General features: G+C 39.7%; 1 protein-coding gene across 4 annotated transcripts in view; it reads right to left on the reverse strand.

The window, feature by feature from the left end:
• Positions 1-17,081, reverse strand: part of zfr (zinc finger RNA binding protein) — a 90,366-nt gene that overhangs the window by 11,390 nt on the left and 61,895 nt on the right. For all 4 annotated transcript variants that reach the window (XR_009714344.1, XM_061277598.1, XM_061277600.1 and 1 more), the window contains exons 11-15: positions 16,187-16,332; positions 14,154-14,319; positions 12,378-12,598; positions 4,019-4,169; positions 188-329 (exon numbers count right to left, since the gene is read on the reverse strand). Coding sequence is in view for 3 of the 4 variants with exons in the window: in XM_061277598.1 (XP_061133582.1) it covers positions 188-329; positions 4,019-4,169; positions 12,378-12,598; positions 14,154-14,319; positions 16,187-16,332 (826 nt within the window). In the remaining variant the exon portion in view is untranslated. The remainder of the gene's footprint in view (positions 1-187; positions 330-4,018; positions 4,170-12,377; positions 12,599-14,153; positions 14,320-16,186; positions 16,333-17,081) is intronic.

Raw genomic sequence — 17,081 nt, forward strand, 5'->3', positions numbered from 1 at the left:
AGCCAGATGTTTCTGACATATTGGGGGAACATATTGCCAGGATGCTTCTTTAAGGCCAAAAATATTTTTGGGGGTGCCAGCAGCACAAAACTCTCAGCGACAAATCAAGACACTGGAAATGATTCCATCGGGAAACAGCAGAGGCAATATAAAGAGGTATAACATAAACAGCGATGGTTTTTCCAACCTCCATCCCGGCCATTTTCCTCTCTGATTACAGGTGAAGTCAAAGTGATGGTCACTTGCATCTTTGGCTCTGTACAGGATGAAAGAATGATGGCTGCTTCTTGGAGCGACCCTTTAACATCATATTTTTCTGGTGCTACTATCTAGAAAGATAAAAAAAAAGCACAGAGAAGAATAAAAACAAGTATATGGATAGCAAAAGAGCCAAAGTAATCATTTATACCAGTGCTTCTCAATTATTTTCTGTTACGCCCCCCCCCCAGCAAGAAGAAAACTATTCGCACCCCCCCCTCCCCACCGTGACTATCCTAACTTGTCTTGTAAGTCGTAAAATGTTGCACTGTCGCAAACGTGACAGAAGTAACAATGAGAGCGCCACTGCCCCCTGCTGTAGTACATGCGCAATTACATTTTATTCTAGTACTGCCAAAAAAAAAGCCTGTTCCCCAGGGTCACACGCGCCCCCCCAGGGATAGCACTATTTGAGAAGCACTGATTTATACTCAATCGCCAACATAAGAGTTCTTTGTACCGTGTGCAGAGTGCAATGATATACAGTGCCTTGCAAAAGTATTCGGCCCCCTTGAACCTTTCAACATTTCGCCACATTTCAGGCTTCAAACATAAAGATATAAAATTGTAATTTTTTGCCAAGAATCAACAAGTGGGACACAATCGTGAAGCGGAACGAAATTTATTGGATAATTTAAACTTTTATAACAAATAAAAAACTGAAAAGTGGGGCGTGCAATATTATTCGGCCCCTTTACTTTCAGTGCAGCAAACTCACTCCAGAAGTTCAGTGAGTATCTTTGAATGTTGTCCTAAATGACTGATGATGATAAATAGAATGGACCTGTGTGTAATCAAGTCTCCGTAGAAATGCACCTGCTCTTTGATAGTCTCAGGGTTCTGTTTAAAGCGCAGAGAGAACCATGAAGACAAAGGAACACACCAGGCAGGTCCGAGATACTGTTGTGGAGAAGTTTAAAGCCGGATTTGGATACAAAAAGATTTCCCAAGCTTTAAAAATCTCAAGAAGCACTGTGCAAGGAGTGAAATGGAAGGAGTATCAGACCACTGCAAATCTACCAAGACCCGGCCATTCCTCCAAACTTTCATCTCAGACAAGGAGAAGACTGATCAGAGATGCAGCCAAGAGGCCCATGATCACTCTGGATGAACTGCAGATAACTACAGCTGAGGTGGGAGAGTCTGTCCATAGGACAACAATCAGTCGTGCAGGGCACAAATCTGGCCTTTATGGAAGAGTGGCAATAAGAAAGCCATTTCTCAAAGATATCCATAAAAAGTCTCGTTTAAAGTTTGCCACAAGCCACCTGGGAGACACACCAAACATGTGGAAGAAGGTGCTCTGGTCAGATGAACCCCAAAATCGAACTTTTTGGCCACAATGCAAAACGATATGTTTGGCGTAAAAGCAACACAGCTCATCACCCTGAACGCACCATCCCCACGGTCAAACATGGTGGTGGCAGCATCACGGTTTGGGCCTGCTTTTCTTCAGCAGGGACAGGGAAGATGGCTAAAATTGATGGGAAGATGGATAGAGCCAAATACAGGGCCATTCTGGAAGAAAACCTGTTGGAGTCTGCAAAAGACCTGAGACTGGGACGGAGATTTATCTTCCAACAGGACAATGATCCAAAACATAAAGCCAAATCTACAATGGAATGGTTCACAAATAGACGTATCCAGGTGTTAGAATGGCCAAGTCAAGGTCCAGACCTGAATCCAATCGAGAATCTGCGGAAAGAGCTGAAGACTGCTGTTCACAAACGCTCTCCATCCAACCTCACTGAGCTGTTTTGCAAGGAAGAATGGACAAGAATTCCAGTCTTTCGATGTGCAAAACTGATAGACATACCCCAAGCGACTTGCAGCTGTAATTGCAGCAAAAGGTAGTGCTACAAAGTATTAGCGCAAGGGGGCCAAATAATATTGCACGCCCCACTTTTCAGTTTTTTATTTGTAAAAATGTTTTAATTATCCGATAAATTTTGTTCCAATTCACGATTGTGTCCCACTTGTTAATTCTTGACAAAAAATTAAACTTTTATATCTTTATGTTTGAAGCCTGAAATGTCACGAAATGTTCAAATTCAAGGGGGCCCAATACTTTCGCGAGGCACTGTAGATATTTATAATAAAGCAGGCTGAATTTACCTCATTGACAGCCGCTGTGGTGTCAATCGTTATACATTAATGAACAGCTAACACATCGAGTAGAGGCTAAAGCTAACTGCGGGACTTAATAGTACAATAGATTGTAGGTGTGTGGCAATCCAGCTATTTAAAGGCAAAATCAATGTGCCTGCGCCACAATCAAGCGACATCCTGAGAGCTGTACTTTTTTACATTGATGCTGGCCACACATCAATGTGTCATTTTTGAGTTATCAATCAATATAATAAATGAAATAATTTCAGACTGAAAATTCCCAATACCCTTTTATTTTATTGTCATCTGCCTACGTACTTGTGAAAAACTAAAATGTAAATTGGCTACCTGTGAGTGCGGAGGTGGTAAGCCTTTGGCAAAATTGTTTATTGTTAGTTACTTGTTTCCAAAGACCAACACAGCAGTAGGTTAATTGAATGTGAAAATATTGTTTATGACCTGCATCTATTTTTGTGTTCCACGAAAAATAATAATGAACATTGTTCACCTTTATGAAGCACTTTATCAAAAGGGATTATTTATATTGATTTTTCAATGCATAAAAGAACTGGCATATTCAGATAAGAAAGCGCGTGTTTAAAAATAGAACTAGCTATTTCTGTTGCACTTAGCTTATACTACAATATAAATAAAACTTGCGTGTTGTGATTTTTTTTTTGACATTTTGGAATTGGTAAAGCTGAATTGGTTTCAAAATAAAATCCAATGAAAAAAATATTTAGAGTTACCTTTTTGTTACTATATCAAAATATTGTACGATATTGCCTTCATCGAGCATCGAACTATCACTTCAGAAAGGCGATATATCGTTTTGTTGAATCGTTAGTCTTTATATCAATACGTAGTATTGTATGGTCAAAAAAGGTTTAATAAAATAGATACAAGTTTATATAAATGTTGCACAAAAAATAGTAGTTTGGAAATTTGGACCAAAAAAAAAAAAAATTTTGGTTGACAATATCGAGCTGCAAGCACTACCGTATTTTCATAGTTTGGCCCGGGGGTGCGACTTATACCCAGGAGCAACTTATGTGTGAAATCGTTAACACATTGCTATATCATTTCACATGTTATTTTCACACTAAACCGCAAGTGGGCGCTCTAGGGTTGTGGAATAATTGGAACTGCAACTGACGTAAGTAAGCCACATAGAAGAGGAAGGACAGCATCTTCTACTTCATGAGTTAGCGGAGTTGTCTAAAAGTGACACAGAGGATAAAGATTTCATTGGATTCAGTGATTTGGAGTGACACGGATGGTTTGGTAAAATGCTATAGTTATCTGAATAACTCTTAATATGTTACATCAGGCACATTCTCAGTTTGTTGTTTGTGTCATGTAACGTTAGCATACCGTACAATTATTCAGCTTGTTGTTGCCGCTATTCTATTTTCATTTTAAATTGCCTTTCAAGTGGACATGTCTGTTCTTGGTGTTGGATTCTATCAAATAAATTTCCCTCCAAAATACGACTTATACTCCAGTGCGACTTATGTATGTCTTTTTCTTCTTCATTATGCATTTTATGGCTGGTACGACTTTTATTCCAGAGCGATTTATAGTCTGGAAAATACGGTAATTAAGGTTTTCATTTCACAAATAAATCAAATGAGAAATGGAAAGACAGTACTGTTAGCTGTTTAGGGAGGAGTTCCACGATTTGTGTAAGGAGACTTTTGGTGGGCTTCTTCGAGCAGAGCAGGACTAAGTTGACATTCTTGTCACCCCGAAGAAGTAACCCTTTTGCCAGGACTCCCACTCTCATCACACCCTTCAGGGCTCTACGTGGATAGAAAAGACAGAAAACAGCATTATTAATACAGCATTAAATTGAAATGAAAAACAAGAAAATATATACTTCATTAAATGAATAGGGAACTAACATTATTTTTCTAAAAGAATACATTGTACAATGTGCCAGCACAAGTCAAAGGATCGTAATTAATTATTATTGCATTTGCTGAATAAGAATCAAATAGGATAATTAATGAACTTTAGTAGGTCACCACATTTAGTGAAATTGTCATCAGTCGCAGATCTCAAGTGACTTTGAAAATACAGTTGTATTTTGCCTGGTAATTCAAGGCATTTGAGTAAGCCTGATTTGTCAAAATTAGATCAGTAGGAACTGCAATTTTATGATATTTAATACATAATATTATATGTCCCACTTGGCTATACATGTTTGGGATACCTGACGAATAACAAATGATATGGACTGGTAGTTGTTACCAAAAGTATTGTTATAACTTTTAAAATTTAAAGATTTACCGTATTGGCCCGAATATAAGATGACTGATTATAAAACGAGCCCCTCTTCTTCAAGACTCAAATTTGAAAAAAGACTTTTTGAACACCAAATTTAATTTTTATACAGCAAATAATTACAGTACATCTGAAACAAATTATAACAATTTATTCGAGAGGAAAAGCATGTTATTTTGCCTCATTCAAATCATGCAAAAACTGTCTATCACATCCTAATATCTGGAACATTTAAATATGTAAACTAAAGTGCAATCACATTTGTAAATGAATGGCTTCTGGTTTTTGAAATGTAAATAAACCAATCTACTGTGTTAAAACAACAAAATTGCAATAACTGCATTAACCATCTAACTGAAGTCTAACTAGTCTTGAAACAAATCTGAATATGGAAAAAAATTGCAATAAAATAATGTAAACTGGTTTAAACTTGAGAGTAGCTGAGATCTGTCATGTCAGAATATTACTCCTCACAAACATCCTCTGCCTCGCTGTGCTCAGTGTCACTGTCCTCACTCCCATCATCTGGCTCCGCTGGCTTTCTTCTTCGTGACAGGGGTTTGCTTTGGCCTGGAGAGTTAAGTTCAGCATTTGCTTTAAAGATACGTACCTGGCGCCATCTAGCATTGTGAATGGGTATAATGTCTAGACCCCGAATGTAAGACGAACCCCACTTTCTCAGTCTTATTTCAATGCAAGAAACACCTTCTTATATTCGGGCCAATACGGTAATTTTAGGGACTGCATCCACAAATTTATTTCCTAACTTGAATACATACTATATTCATTTATCACTTTTGCCCCCTCAGACTGATGCCAGTACGAGTTTGAGCACTCTAACACTTTTGATCTATAAAATTTTATTCAACAGAATGACAAAAAATTATGAACAAAAACATTTCTTTCTGATGTCAAATTGCTACAATACAGCGCTACCTACAGCAGAGGAGAATTGACTGTCAGATTAAGCGGTGTCAAAATTACTAAATTAGTTATAAACAAATAGATTATCAAATTCATCGCCTCATACAGTACCTCTACTTATGAACTTAATTGGTCCTGCGATCGGGTTTGTAAGTAGAAACGTTTGTAAGTAGAAGCAACGTTTCCCATAGGAATCTATGTAAAAGCAAATAATACGTGCTGACTATGTGCCAGTTCTGAAGTCGAAAATTGGTTCCTAAGTAGATGCAAAAAAATCACGAGGGTCCGGTTCCTATCTCAAAAAGTTCGTAAATTTAGACGTTCATAATCAAGTAATTGTTTGGAGACATTTTTCAACTAAAGATTGTCCAAATCAGGGGTCTCAAACTCCAGTCCTCGGGGGCCGAATCAGGTGTGTTTAACGAGGGAAACTTGGAAAACATGTAGGAATGCAGCCCCCGAGGACTGGAGTTTGAGACCCCTGGTCCAAATGCTCTGATTTAAGGTTCTGAAAAGCAATAATTCTCTGATTTCTCTAGTCCTTCATTAAAGCGCTAAGTCTGCTTTTTTGTTTAATCAAAATGAGACATTTGTTAACATTTGCTTTTTTATTCTGGAAAACAATGACCCTAAATATTTCTTGGGTGAGACTGCTTAACGTGTTTAGTTTATTTTAATCACCAAATAATACCAAATGAACAAAATAAATGGTTAATAAATATTATTCGGGGCGAACATATGAGGGAAAATCCACTTTTTTTGCTTTTATATTGCTTTTATTGTGCACTTGGAGTCTCCAAGATTGTAGAAAAGTATAATCTATCCCTCCAGGTGTTGCAGAGACTTTTATGATCTCTTTGGGGGCTATTTTTTACTTAATTGACAATTGAAAGCAAGATGAACATAGTACAACTGTTATTTTTTACTGCGTTCAGTTTTCTCCATTTTCTATTCCATATTTTATCTATTACGTCACATCCTTTGGGGCGGGACTACCAAACAAGTTAATGGGTGTGGCTTAAACCGTTTGGCAAATCTGCCATCTTTATTACTCAGAGAAACTTTTGTAGTCCAAACAACTCAAGGATGCCAAAGTGGAGAGATCAAAATGTTCCGTTGTTGGATGCATCAATCCACACAACTCATTGAACCGTCCCCCAGCATCAGAACCTCAAAGAAGTGCCTGGTAAAATTTCATTTTTCAAGCGGTGTTCCCACATCTATGTCTTGCTTGTTCAAGGACGAGTGTTTCAGAAATCTTTTGTCAGTATAGAGAAGGCTTAGCCGAAAAACTTCGTTTCATTGATAATTCAGTTCCTTCAATCTATGGAAATGACGGACACAGTAAATAAAAGCTCGAGGTGACAAATAATAAACTATTTCTCTTTAATAATGTTGCGTGTCTATGCACTTGTTTTCATAGCATTAGCGTCAGTCTTTCTGCTGATTTTAGAGCTGTGCGCTCTATGTTTTCACTTTTGGTGGATGTATATTGAGTAGTTGTATCAGATGAATTGCATCGAAGGTGCTGTATTATTATTGGGGAACACAATAATGTGTTAAATTCATTCGTTAGCTTCTCGCTAAAGCTAGCATTAGCTTACTTTGTAGCTTGACTGCAGTGCTTGTTTATGAGACGTGTTCATAAATATTGTGAGGGGAGTTATTTTGTTGCGTGTTGTGTATGGTTGTACGGACAAGTTTTCTGCCGTTGACATTTTAATCAATCAAAAAGCTTGCGGCGCAAGTAACTCTACCTCAGCTAAAAACTACAAATATGTTCGACGGGAAATGGAGGCACACATCTTGCAGCCTAGAGGGAACGGGGTATGAAGTATCGCATTTGCATTTAGAGACACCGCACCAAAACGGCTTGCTCTGAGCCGCACATCAGAAATAAAAGAGTGACCTGTGATGCTATCGAAACGAGGAATTCAGACAAACGCATCGCTGGTCCACTTTATGTAGACCACAACTGAATGAGTAAAACGTAAACCGGAAGAATCAAACATGATTTGTATGCTTTAATATAGTTTAATGCAAATAAAATTGTATGATTATTCAATTAATCATTGGAATAATCCATAGAATTATCAATTCTAAAAATATTCAATTTTCGTCCACGTCGCTGTCTGGCTCTCAGCGGAGGCTTCGTGGCCGTTTGTCTACAGTCCATCATCGGACACGTAAGTATGGCTGCGGATCAAGAAGTTTCCACGGCTTTGTGCACCAACTGCACCCTTCTCTTAGAGAGGTTGTCCCTCCTAGAGAGACGTGTCCGCCAGCTGGAGCAGAATAGTGCGATAACAGTAGATGTGGCGGACACAGACGCGGACTGTAGTCAGTCCGCAAGCCCAGTTAGCATTAGCCCCAAGCGGCTTGCTAATCGCGATGAGCCAGATAAGATGCATAGCCGTTCAAAGTCATCTCGGTCTACTGGCCCTCTCACCTTGGTCATAGGTGACTCCATTACCCGAAATATCACGCTTAAAAATCCAGCCACGGTAATGTGTATTCCTGGGGGCAGAGCACCCGACATAGAAGCTAATCTTAGGGAACTGACTCGCAATAGGCCTCGTCAACAGCGTAGTTCCAACAACACTAGCTACTCGGACGTAGTGATACGCGTCAGCACCAATGATGTTAGGATAAGGCAATCAGAGATCAGAAAGAAAAACATAGCGAGGACTTGTGATCTCCCCAGAAAGATGAGTCGGCATTGAGTATTTGTCTCTGGCCCCCTGCCTGGGAGAGGCACTGATGAGAGGTTTAGTAGATTAGTCTCCCTTAATTGATGGATGGGTGGGTTCTGTAAAAAGCAGGGACTGTATTTTAGAAATAACTGGCCCTCCTTCTGTGGCCGCCCCGACCTGCATGCACATAGCTCTTTGTGTAGACTAGTGCTACAGTAGTTGTTTTTTTCTTCAAGATACCGCAGTGTATAAAAGTGAAAAGTTTTTTTTCTTTTTTCTGCCATTTTTCACATGTCCTGAATGTTGTTAGTCACCTAAATGTTGAACAGAGGGTGTGTTTTATCGAAGTCAAATTCCTTGTTTGGCACGCTCAAACATGGCGAATAAAAAACTCTTGAATCTTGAAGTGATCAAGTCATCACAAAAATCATGAAAAAATCCTTATATAAGCCGCACCTGAGTATAAGCCGCAGGGTTCAAAATTTTGGAAAAAAGTCGCGGCTTATAGTCCGGAATTTACGGTACCTATTTGATACAGTGGCAAAGCTAACACTACGCCAGCCGACGCCCAATAGCTCCTTCCACTCAGCTGACGAGTTCATGAAATGTTTCGCTCAGAAGATTGAATCCATTAGGGATGAGATCAAGATGACCATTCCAATCGCTCAGTCAAAACCGCCGATTACCGGCGCTGACGATCATGCAATAACCCTCTCAAATTTTAAAAGCGTGTCCCTTCAAAGGCTTACACAATTGGTTAGTCCGGCTAAACAAACATGTTTACTCGACCCGCTTCTAGCAAAACTATTTAAAGATTTATTTCAAATTTTAGGACCGTCCGTCTTAAATATAACTAATCTGTCTGTCTCTTCTGGGATAGTGTCAACAGCCTTTAAAACCGCTATCATTAAACCGCTACTTAAGCGACCAAATCTTGACCCGGACTGTCTCAGTAATTATAGGCCAGTTTCAAACCTCCCATTCATAGCAAAACTTTTTGAAAAAGTACCGTTTTTTTCCGTGTATAGTGCGCAAAATTTAACGAATTTATTGTCCTAAAATCTGGGGTGCGCATTATACATGGGTACAAAAAATTTTTAATTTATTTTTTTTTAAATTTTTTTTTTTTTTTTTTTTTTAGAAAACAAAACCAACAACAGGGCTGACCGACAAAGTCGTGGAACAAAAAGAGAGGGTGACATTACCAAAGACAGGAACAGAAAGCAAACAGACATCACGACAGTAACACATGCAATGATCCGACGGTGAGCGAGGGGCAGACAGGACTTAAACACAAAACACGTTACATCGATTGAGGTGACACAGGAAGAGAGGGGCGACGCGAACAGAAACTATGGCAACCTAGACACATAGCAAAACTGGGGACGAGACGTGACAAATGTCCCTCGAAATGAAACTTGAAATCACCAAGTTTTGGTTTCCAAGGGTGTTTTTATTCCTCTTCAACATCTCTCCCATACAGAGCCGCCTTTTTCACGTCCGCACGCCTCTTTCCCGTGCGCGCACGGAGCGCGGTGGTGCGTTTATGGGCAGTCGGAGAAATCAACGCCAACAAAAAAAATTACATCCAGCCTAGTTAAGACCATACCAAAGACTATAAAAATGGGACCCATTGCCTCCCTGCGTGTGTGACGATCATTGGGACTTAAAAAAAAAAAAAAAAAGATTTCATAAAAAAAAATTCATAAAAACTGGGTGCGTATTATACATGGGTACAGGGTTTTTTTCCAGCATCAGCATGCCATTTTTAGGGTGCGTATTATACATGGGGGCGCACTATACACGGAAAAAAACGGTAGTAGTGCAGCAGTTTATTTATTACATGGTCCCCAATAATCTGGTTTTAGAGCTAATCATTCCACTGAGACAGCACTTGCTAAGGTGACTAATGATCTCCTCATAGCTATGGATTCAAACACTTCATCTGTATTGTTACTACTGGATCTTAGTGCTGCCTTCGACACTGTAGAATTTGATATTTTACTAGAGCGTCTTAAAAGTTGTGTTGGTATTTCAGGGTCAGCACTAGACTGGTTCTATTCTTATCTATCAGACAGGACGCACCGAGTGGTCCATGGCAATACGTCCTCTGAGCTCTACGGAGATCAAGCAATGGATGTCTCAACTTCCTTCGTCTTAACCCAGATAAAACTGAGATGTTGATAATTGGTCCAGCTCGTTATCAACACTTATTTAAGGAAATGACTATAACTATAGATAACCGTACTATCACTCAGAGCGATACTGTAACTAATCTCGGGGTAATATTTGACCAAACGCTCTCCTTTCAAAAGCACATTAAGAATATAACCAGAATTAAGTTTTTTTCACCTTCGGAATATTGCTAAGATTCGTCCGATCCTCTCGACCGGTTATGCGGAAACTATTATACATGCGTTTATCACGTCGCACCTGGACTACTGTAATGCATTATTCTCTGGTCTTCCTAAATCCAGCATCAAAAGTCTACAGTTAGTACAAAATGCTGCTGCAAGGCTCCTCCGAGAAAATTTTATCACATTACCCCAATATTAGCCAACTTACTGCTGCCGGTCCATTTAAGATGAGACTTCAAGCTTCTTCTATTGATCTATAAATCATTGCATGGTTTAGCGCCTTCATATCTCGTCGACCTAGTTGTATCTTATGTTCCGTCTCGTAACCTTCGTTTGCAAAACGCTAGTCTTTTAGTGACACCGAGGGCCAAGAAAATGTCTGCAGGGTCTAGAGCATTTTCTATTTGGGCTCCAGAGCTTTGGAACGCCCTACCAATGGATATTAGAACTGATACATCAGTAGAAACATTTAAGACACGTTTAAAGACACATTTCTACGATATGGTCTTTAATTAACCTGACACCCAAGCTGACAGCGGCTATCCGGATTCTCGTGGACCAATTCAGGAAGAGGGAACTGCAGCGTTTTACCCTCCTCGAAGACACTGCCAGGACAATCGAGGGCACCTCCGGCAGCTCTTTGACTTGGACATCCACTTTTTCATTGATTTTCATATTACGTATTTTATGTGCCCTCTCTGCATCCATTGCAGACTGGTGATCCTGAAAGGGGGATCCTTCCATCTGTGGTCCCTTCTCAAGGTTTCTCATTTTTCCCCTGGTAGGGTTTTTTGGAGTTTTTCCTTGCCCTTTTGGGAGCCTAAGATCAGGGGATGCTTTGAGAATAATCGTCAATTGTTTGTCTATGTGAAGCCCTTTGAGACTGCTTGTGATTTAGGGCTATACAAATAAACTTGACTTGACTTGATACATAGTGACAGGCGTAGTCATATTTTTTTACCGCAAGTATTGGTGGCAGGTTTCCTATCTTTTTGCCGCAAGTATCAGTAGCAGGTTTCAGCAGCCATACCAGATATTTTTAAGTAAGTCCTGGATCGGTTCGATAATTTTGGTTTAGGTATTTGCCCACATCTATATTATATACACATGTAGCTGAGTTTGGACAGTGGGTGGGGTAAACCCCGAACTGGTTGCCAGCCAATCACAGGGCACGTACAACAATTCATACTCGTATTCACTGGCTATATTATGTCTGATGTTAAGTTTGTCGTTGCGGACTACGGGATTTGTCAACTCTGTCTGGTTTTCTTGCTAAGATAAGGGCTGATACACTTTCACAATTTCGTGAATTAAATCACTTGCAAACATATTGGGCTTGGTAGGGAGGTAGATATTTTATATTAATTTTATTTTTTATTTTTAGAATATTTTGTAGATTCAATTAAACAACCTCAAATAAAGATGTGCCCATTTACAGTTGAATATAACATTTAAGACATTCGAAAGATTGATGTGATACATATTCATATTTAATCAACATTGAGGCATTCTTTTTAGAATCATAGATTAAACCTTTGGATTAGGCCTTTTAGGATCCCTTTGCGAATTTAGGAACCCTTCATGAATTCGTTGGCATCTTGTATTATCAATCAGTCTTGACTTCCCGTAACTTTGAAAGGCAGAAAAACTAAAGTACTTTCATCGAGGTCATTAAATGTTACAATGCAGCCGCAAGAAACCCCGTTACTTTAAATTTTGATACAATCAAAAATCATCACGGCTACCATACCTGTCGATGTCACACCTATCTTTTGGTGTTTCTTTCTTTTCGTCGTCATCATCTTCCTTGATCTTCTCCTCATCTGTTATTATGTCTGAAACCAGCTTGAGGGCCCGCTCTGTGATTGACACAATTTTCTGAATAGACTGCAGCTCCTCCTCTGAGGGGTAGATGGACGCATGCTTGGTCATGACATAGCGGTCATCTGAAGAGTCAGGTCGCCGAAGGTGCTGCAGGGCACAAAGGTATGACCGTTTTTTTCCATGTATAATGCGCACCCTAAAAATGGCATATTGATGCTGAAAAAAAGCCTGTACCCATGTATAATACGCACCCAAATTTTGACTCTTACTTAAGTCCGTAAACTTAAAATTATTTCAGAAAAAAGATCATCTTTGGGAACAACCAGATGTTATTCTGCTGGTCAGTATCACTGCGCATGCGCTAGCAAACTCAATAGCGAAGAAATGTTTTGGATTTGTGTAGGGTACATTGTGACAGCAAACGAGCAGGCGATCGATCGAGCAAGTGTCTGATACGAGAGCATTGTGTTCGTATGGAGCGTGTTTGAAGTGAACAGCAGAGAAGAAAGCGCATCTGTAATGGCGGCCTCCGTATCATATCCAGATTAAAAAAAAAATAAAAAAAATTTTTTGTACCCATGTATGATGCGGACCCCAGATTTTAGGACAATAAATTAGTTAAATTTTGTGCATTATACATGGAAAAAAACGGTAAGTGCAATGAAGTAATCTCCTAAAGCAGGGGTGTCCAAACTACGGCCCCCGGGCTAACTGCGGCCCGATTTAGAGTACATATGTCGGTTACAGTGGTACAGGAGTCATTGGCGATGTAAGTGTGTCTCCTAACAAGAGAAATGAATGATCACGTGTCTAACCTTTAGGACAATGTAGTATTGCTCCAAATGTTCGTTTAATTTCCTTTAGAGGTCCGTTTGCCGTGTTAGCACGATCGCAAATTATCATCTTTCCGCTAACTCGTTAGCCTGCCCAGTATTTCTTCTTTGCTGCGGGCCAATAAAAACTGGGCCGCAGTTAGCCCGGGGGCCGTAGTTTGGACACCCCTGCTTTAGGAGATTACTTCATTGCATTTACCGTTTTTTTCCATGTATAATGCACAAAATTTAACTAATTTATTGTCCTAAAATCTGGGGTCCGCATCATACATGGGTACAAAAAATTTTTTTTATTTATTTTCTTTAATCTGGATATGATACGGAGGCCGCCATTACAGATGCGCTTTCTTCTCTGCTGTTCACTTCAAACACGCTCCATACGAACACAATGCTCTCGTATCAGACGCTTGCTCGATCGATCGCCTGCTCGTTTGCTGTCACAATGTACCCTACACAAATCCAAAACATTTCTTCGCTATTGAGTTTGCTAGCGCATGCGCAGTGATACTGACCAGCAGAATAACATCCGGTTGTTCCCAAAGATGATCTTTTTTCTGAAATAATTTTACGTTTACGGACTTAAGTAAGAGTCAAAATTTGGGTGCGTATTATACATGGGTACAGGCTTTTTTCCAGCATCAACATGCCATTTCTAGGGTGCGTATTATACATGGGGGCGCATTATACACGGAAAAAAACGGTATTTAAAAAAATCTGTATTCTTTATTTATCCAAGTGAGGCAATTGAGAACATTTACAATGCTAACCCGGAGACAATTCAGGCTTTGAATTATGACATAACTGTATCGAATGATGGGTGGGTAGATGAATGGTTTGTACATCCACAGAGGAAATTCACTTGACCTTACCAGAGGACCCTGTGGCTGTAAACCTGGGATACCAGGTCGAACTCCGAGAAGACCCGGAGGGCCAGGTGGACCCTGTGGATACCCTCCATCTGGTCCACGACGGCGCTCATCCCAGTGGTGCTGTTCTTCTTCCATACGTCTCCAATACATGTCTTCTTCATATCGCCTGAAATTAAGTGACATCTCAAATTATTTATTTCTTAGGGTGTATTCAGACCAGAAAAGTGTTTTGTCGGGACCAAAAGCAGACTTAATTTTTTTTTTGTTTGGTGCGGTTCCTATTCAGACTGTACATTTTGCAAGTGAAGTAAATTTTGTAAACACACCCACGCTTGTGACGATCTGTGCTTCCATTGGACAGCAATGACCAGGGCGGCACACAGAGCAAAGACCCGGTAATGGAGGAAAACGTGAGAGTCCTACGTGCTACATTCCTGCTCTGCATATTTGTGTTTTTGGTTCAATCTATACTGTTTGTATTCACACCTGAAGCGAACCGCACTAGAGTTCGTTTGAAAGCGAACAGAGACCACTTAAAAAACGGTTCTCGGTTTGTTTCTTTAATTCGCACCAGGATTAGTTTGTGTGTATTCACACCTGCATAAGAGGTTCAGACCAGCGTTACAATCAAAACCTGGTCTGTTTAAAGTGGACCAAACAGTCAGGTCTGAATACACCCTTAGTCTTTTTACAGCCTTTTCAAAAGCCATGACACAAAACTAGTCTCGAGTTTGTGTGTGCGGTTGGCTGAATGAAGCACCATCTGATTCATGTCTGTGAGGTCTTGCCATAATTCTTTAATATAAAAATGTTAGAAGATATCGGTTTTTGCCTGCTCACATACATTTGTAAACTAGGAATGGTTTGAAGATATAAAACCCCGAAAATGTTACATATTTGGTTAGATTTTATACTGCAAAAATGAAACATAACGTGCAAAAATTAATAATCATTATTATGAGAGGCATATATACCAACTAGGGGTGTAACAATTCATCGATACACATCGATTAATCGATATAATGCTCTACGATTTATTGGCATCGATGCTAAACGTAAACATCGATTTATATCGCCGTGTTTGACCTCGGACATTAGACGCGACTTTATTTTGAAATCCAGTTCATTGTTGCTTGCTTCCTCTTTCCGGGATCAGTGAGCGGCGTGTTGTGTTGTGGGCAGAGCAGGCACGTGAAAGGGGAGTCGACAACTAGTACGCGGCTCCTGGGCTGGTGCTATGGCTAGTGTCCAAAAAGACGAGGAAATTTGCTCCTCTTTAGGCCTCAAGTCATTCGTTTGGAAGCACTATAGATTCCAAAGGAAAGATGGCTCAACGGGCAAGACACGTGCAGTTTGTAAATCCTGCCATGCGGTGATCAAATATTTAGGGAGCACAAATCTCGCCGCACATTTAAAGAAAAAACACGACATCAAAGTTCAGTGTTAAAATAAGCACTTTGTATACTACAATACTCTTGTAATTTCCTAAATAAAGAGTTTGCAGTACCTTGTTGATTTTGCGTATGAATTGTTATAAATCAGGATATTGTTCTATATTTTTCATTTAAAAAAAAAAAAAAAAATACAAGATCGAAGAGCACTATATCGCGATGCATTGTGAATGAATCACAGCAGGCTTTAAGATATCGGCAAATATCGTATCGTGGTTCTTTGTATCGATATATCGTATCGTCACAAAACCCGCGATTTACACCCCTAATACCAACTGTTGCGATTCCTACAGTGTTCCTGACTTGGATAACACCCTCAAATTGAAGCTGAAAGGCTGCAGTTACACATCTTTTAATTTAAGCATTTAAGCAAAATAAGCTTTTAATTTCAAAATCATTATGGTGTGTAGAGCCAAAAAAAAGAGAATTGTGTGAAAATGTTGACATTTACTGCTGTGCTGTGACATTTTTCTAATGGGAAAATAATGTGCCAATAACACTGAGGTGAAGTAGATACATCAAACTACTTATTGTATACCCCATATTCTTGCCATTCAAAAGTAGAAATCACAATAACCACACCGCATTTCCATTCGCCAACGTTCCTCTTCCTCTCGTCTTCTCCAGTATTCCTCTTTTTGCATCTGCTTTCTCATCTTTTCTTCTTGAATCTTCCTTGCTCTGATGCTAGGCTTCACCTCCACCTGCAAATCTGGGTTGACCTTTTTCTGATTGTTTGGGCACAGAAAACAAAAAAACACAAATGATCATTGTTAATGATCATGAATGAAATTTATAAAAGAGGGTGGTTGAACAAGATTGAAGATTTTTAGAATCATTAGCCGGGTTGACACAGAGACCTATTTGTCAATCTGATTGAAATCATTACGGATGAAGATCTATGGTCATTCATGTTCCAATCCACTGTTAATCACAGCTGCGCACAAACGGAAAATGCACCACCATGCAGAAAGAATCGGGACAGCGGCAATGAGTGCTCATAGCGCTGGGCGCGCCCCTGAGCAATGTGCTTCACTGAGGACAACCGAGAGCTGCGCGGCTGCCGTGTATGTAGAGGAAAAAAAGCACTGCTGTCCAGGAGTTAGGGCAGCGGCAATGAGCTTCTGATCAATGTGAGTCACTACGGACGTGACGGAGTTCAAATGCACGAGGGCAGAAGCACCAACGAGTGCAGAAGCAGTTGGGAGTTTCCTTTTATATACTGTAAAGGTACAATACATGCACAGAACAGTGTGGGAATGGTTATTAACGGAATAGGAAAGGTTTATGTAGTGTATGTAGAAGTATTCAGTCAGTACAGAGAGGATGTTTTTTGCGCCACGGATCGGTTACGTGTCAGAAATATATTTTCGCGGACCGGCCTTTATAGAAATAAATGATACATCTATATAAATAAAGAATAGATTTATAAGAAATATATAAGTACGATGAAATAAAATGATACGAGTGGCATAAA

This window comes from Syngnathus typhle, linkage group LG5 (genome assembly GCF_033458585.1).
Source record: "Syngnathus typhle isolate RoL2023-S1 ecotype Sweden linkage group LG5, RoL_Styp_1.0, whole genome shotgun sequence".
NCBI lineage: Eukaryota > Metazoa > Chordata > Actinopteri > Syngnathiformes > Syngnathidae > Syngnathus > Syngnathus typhle.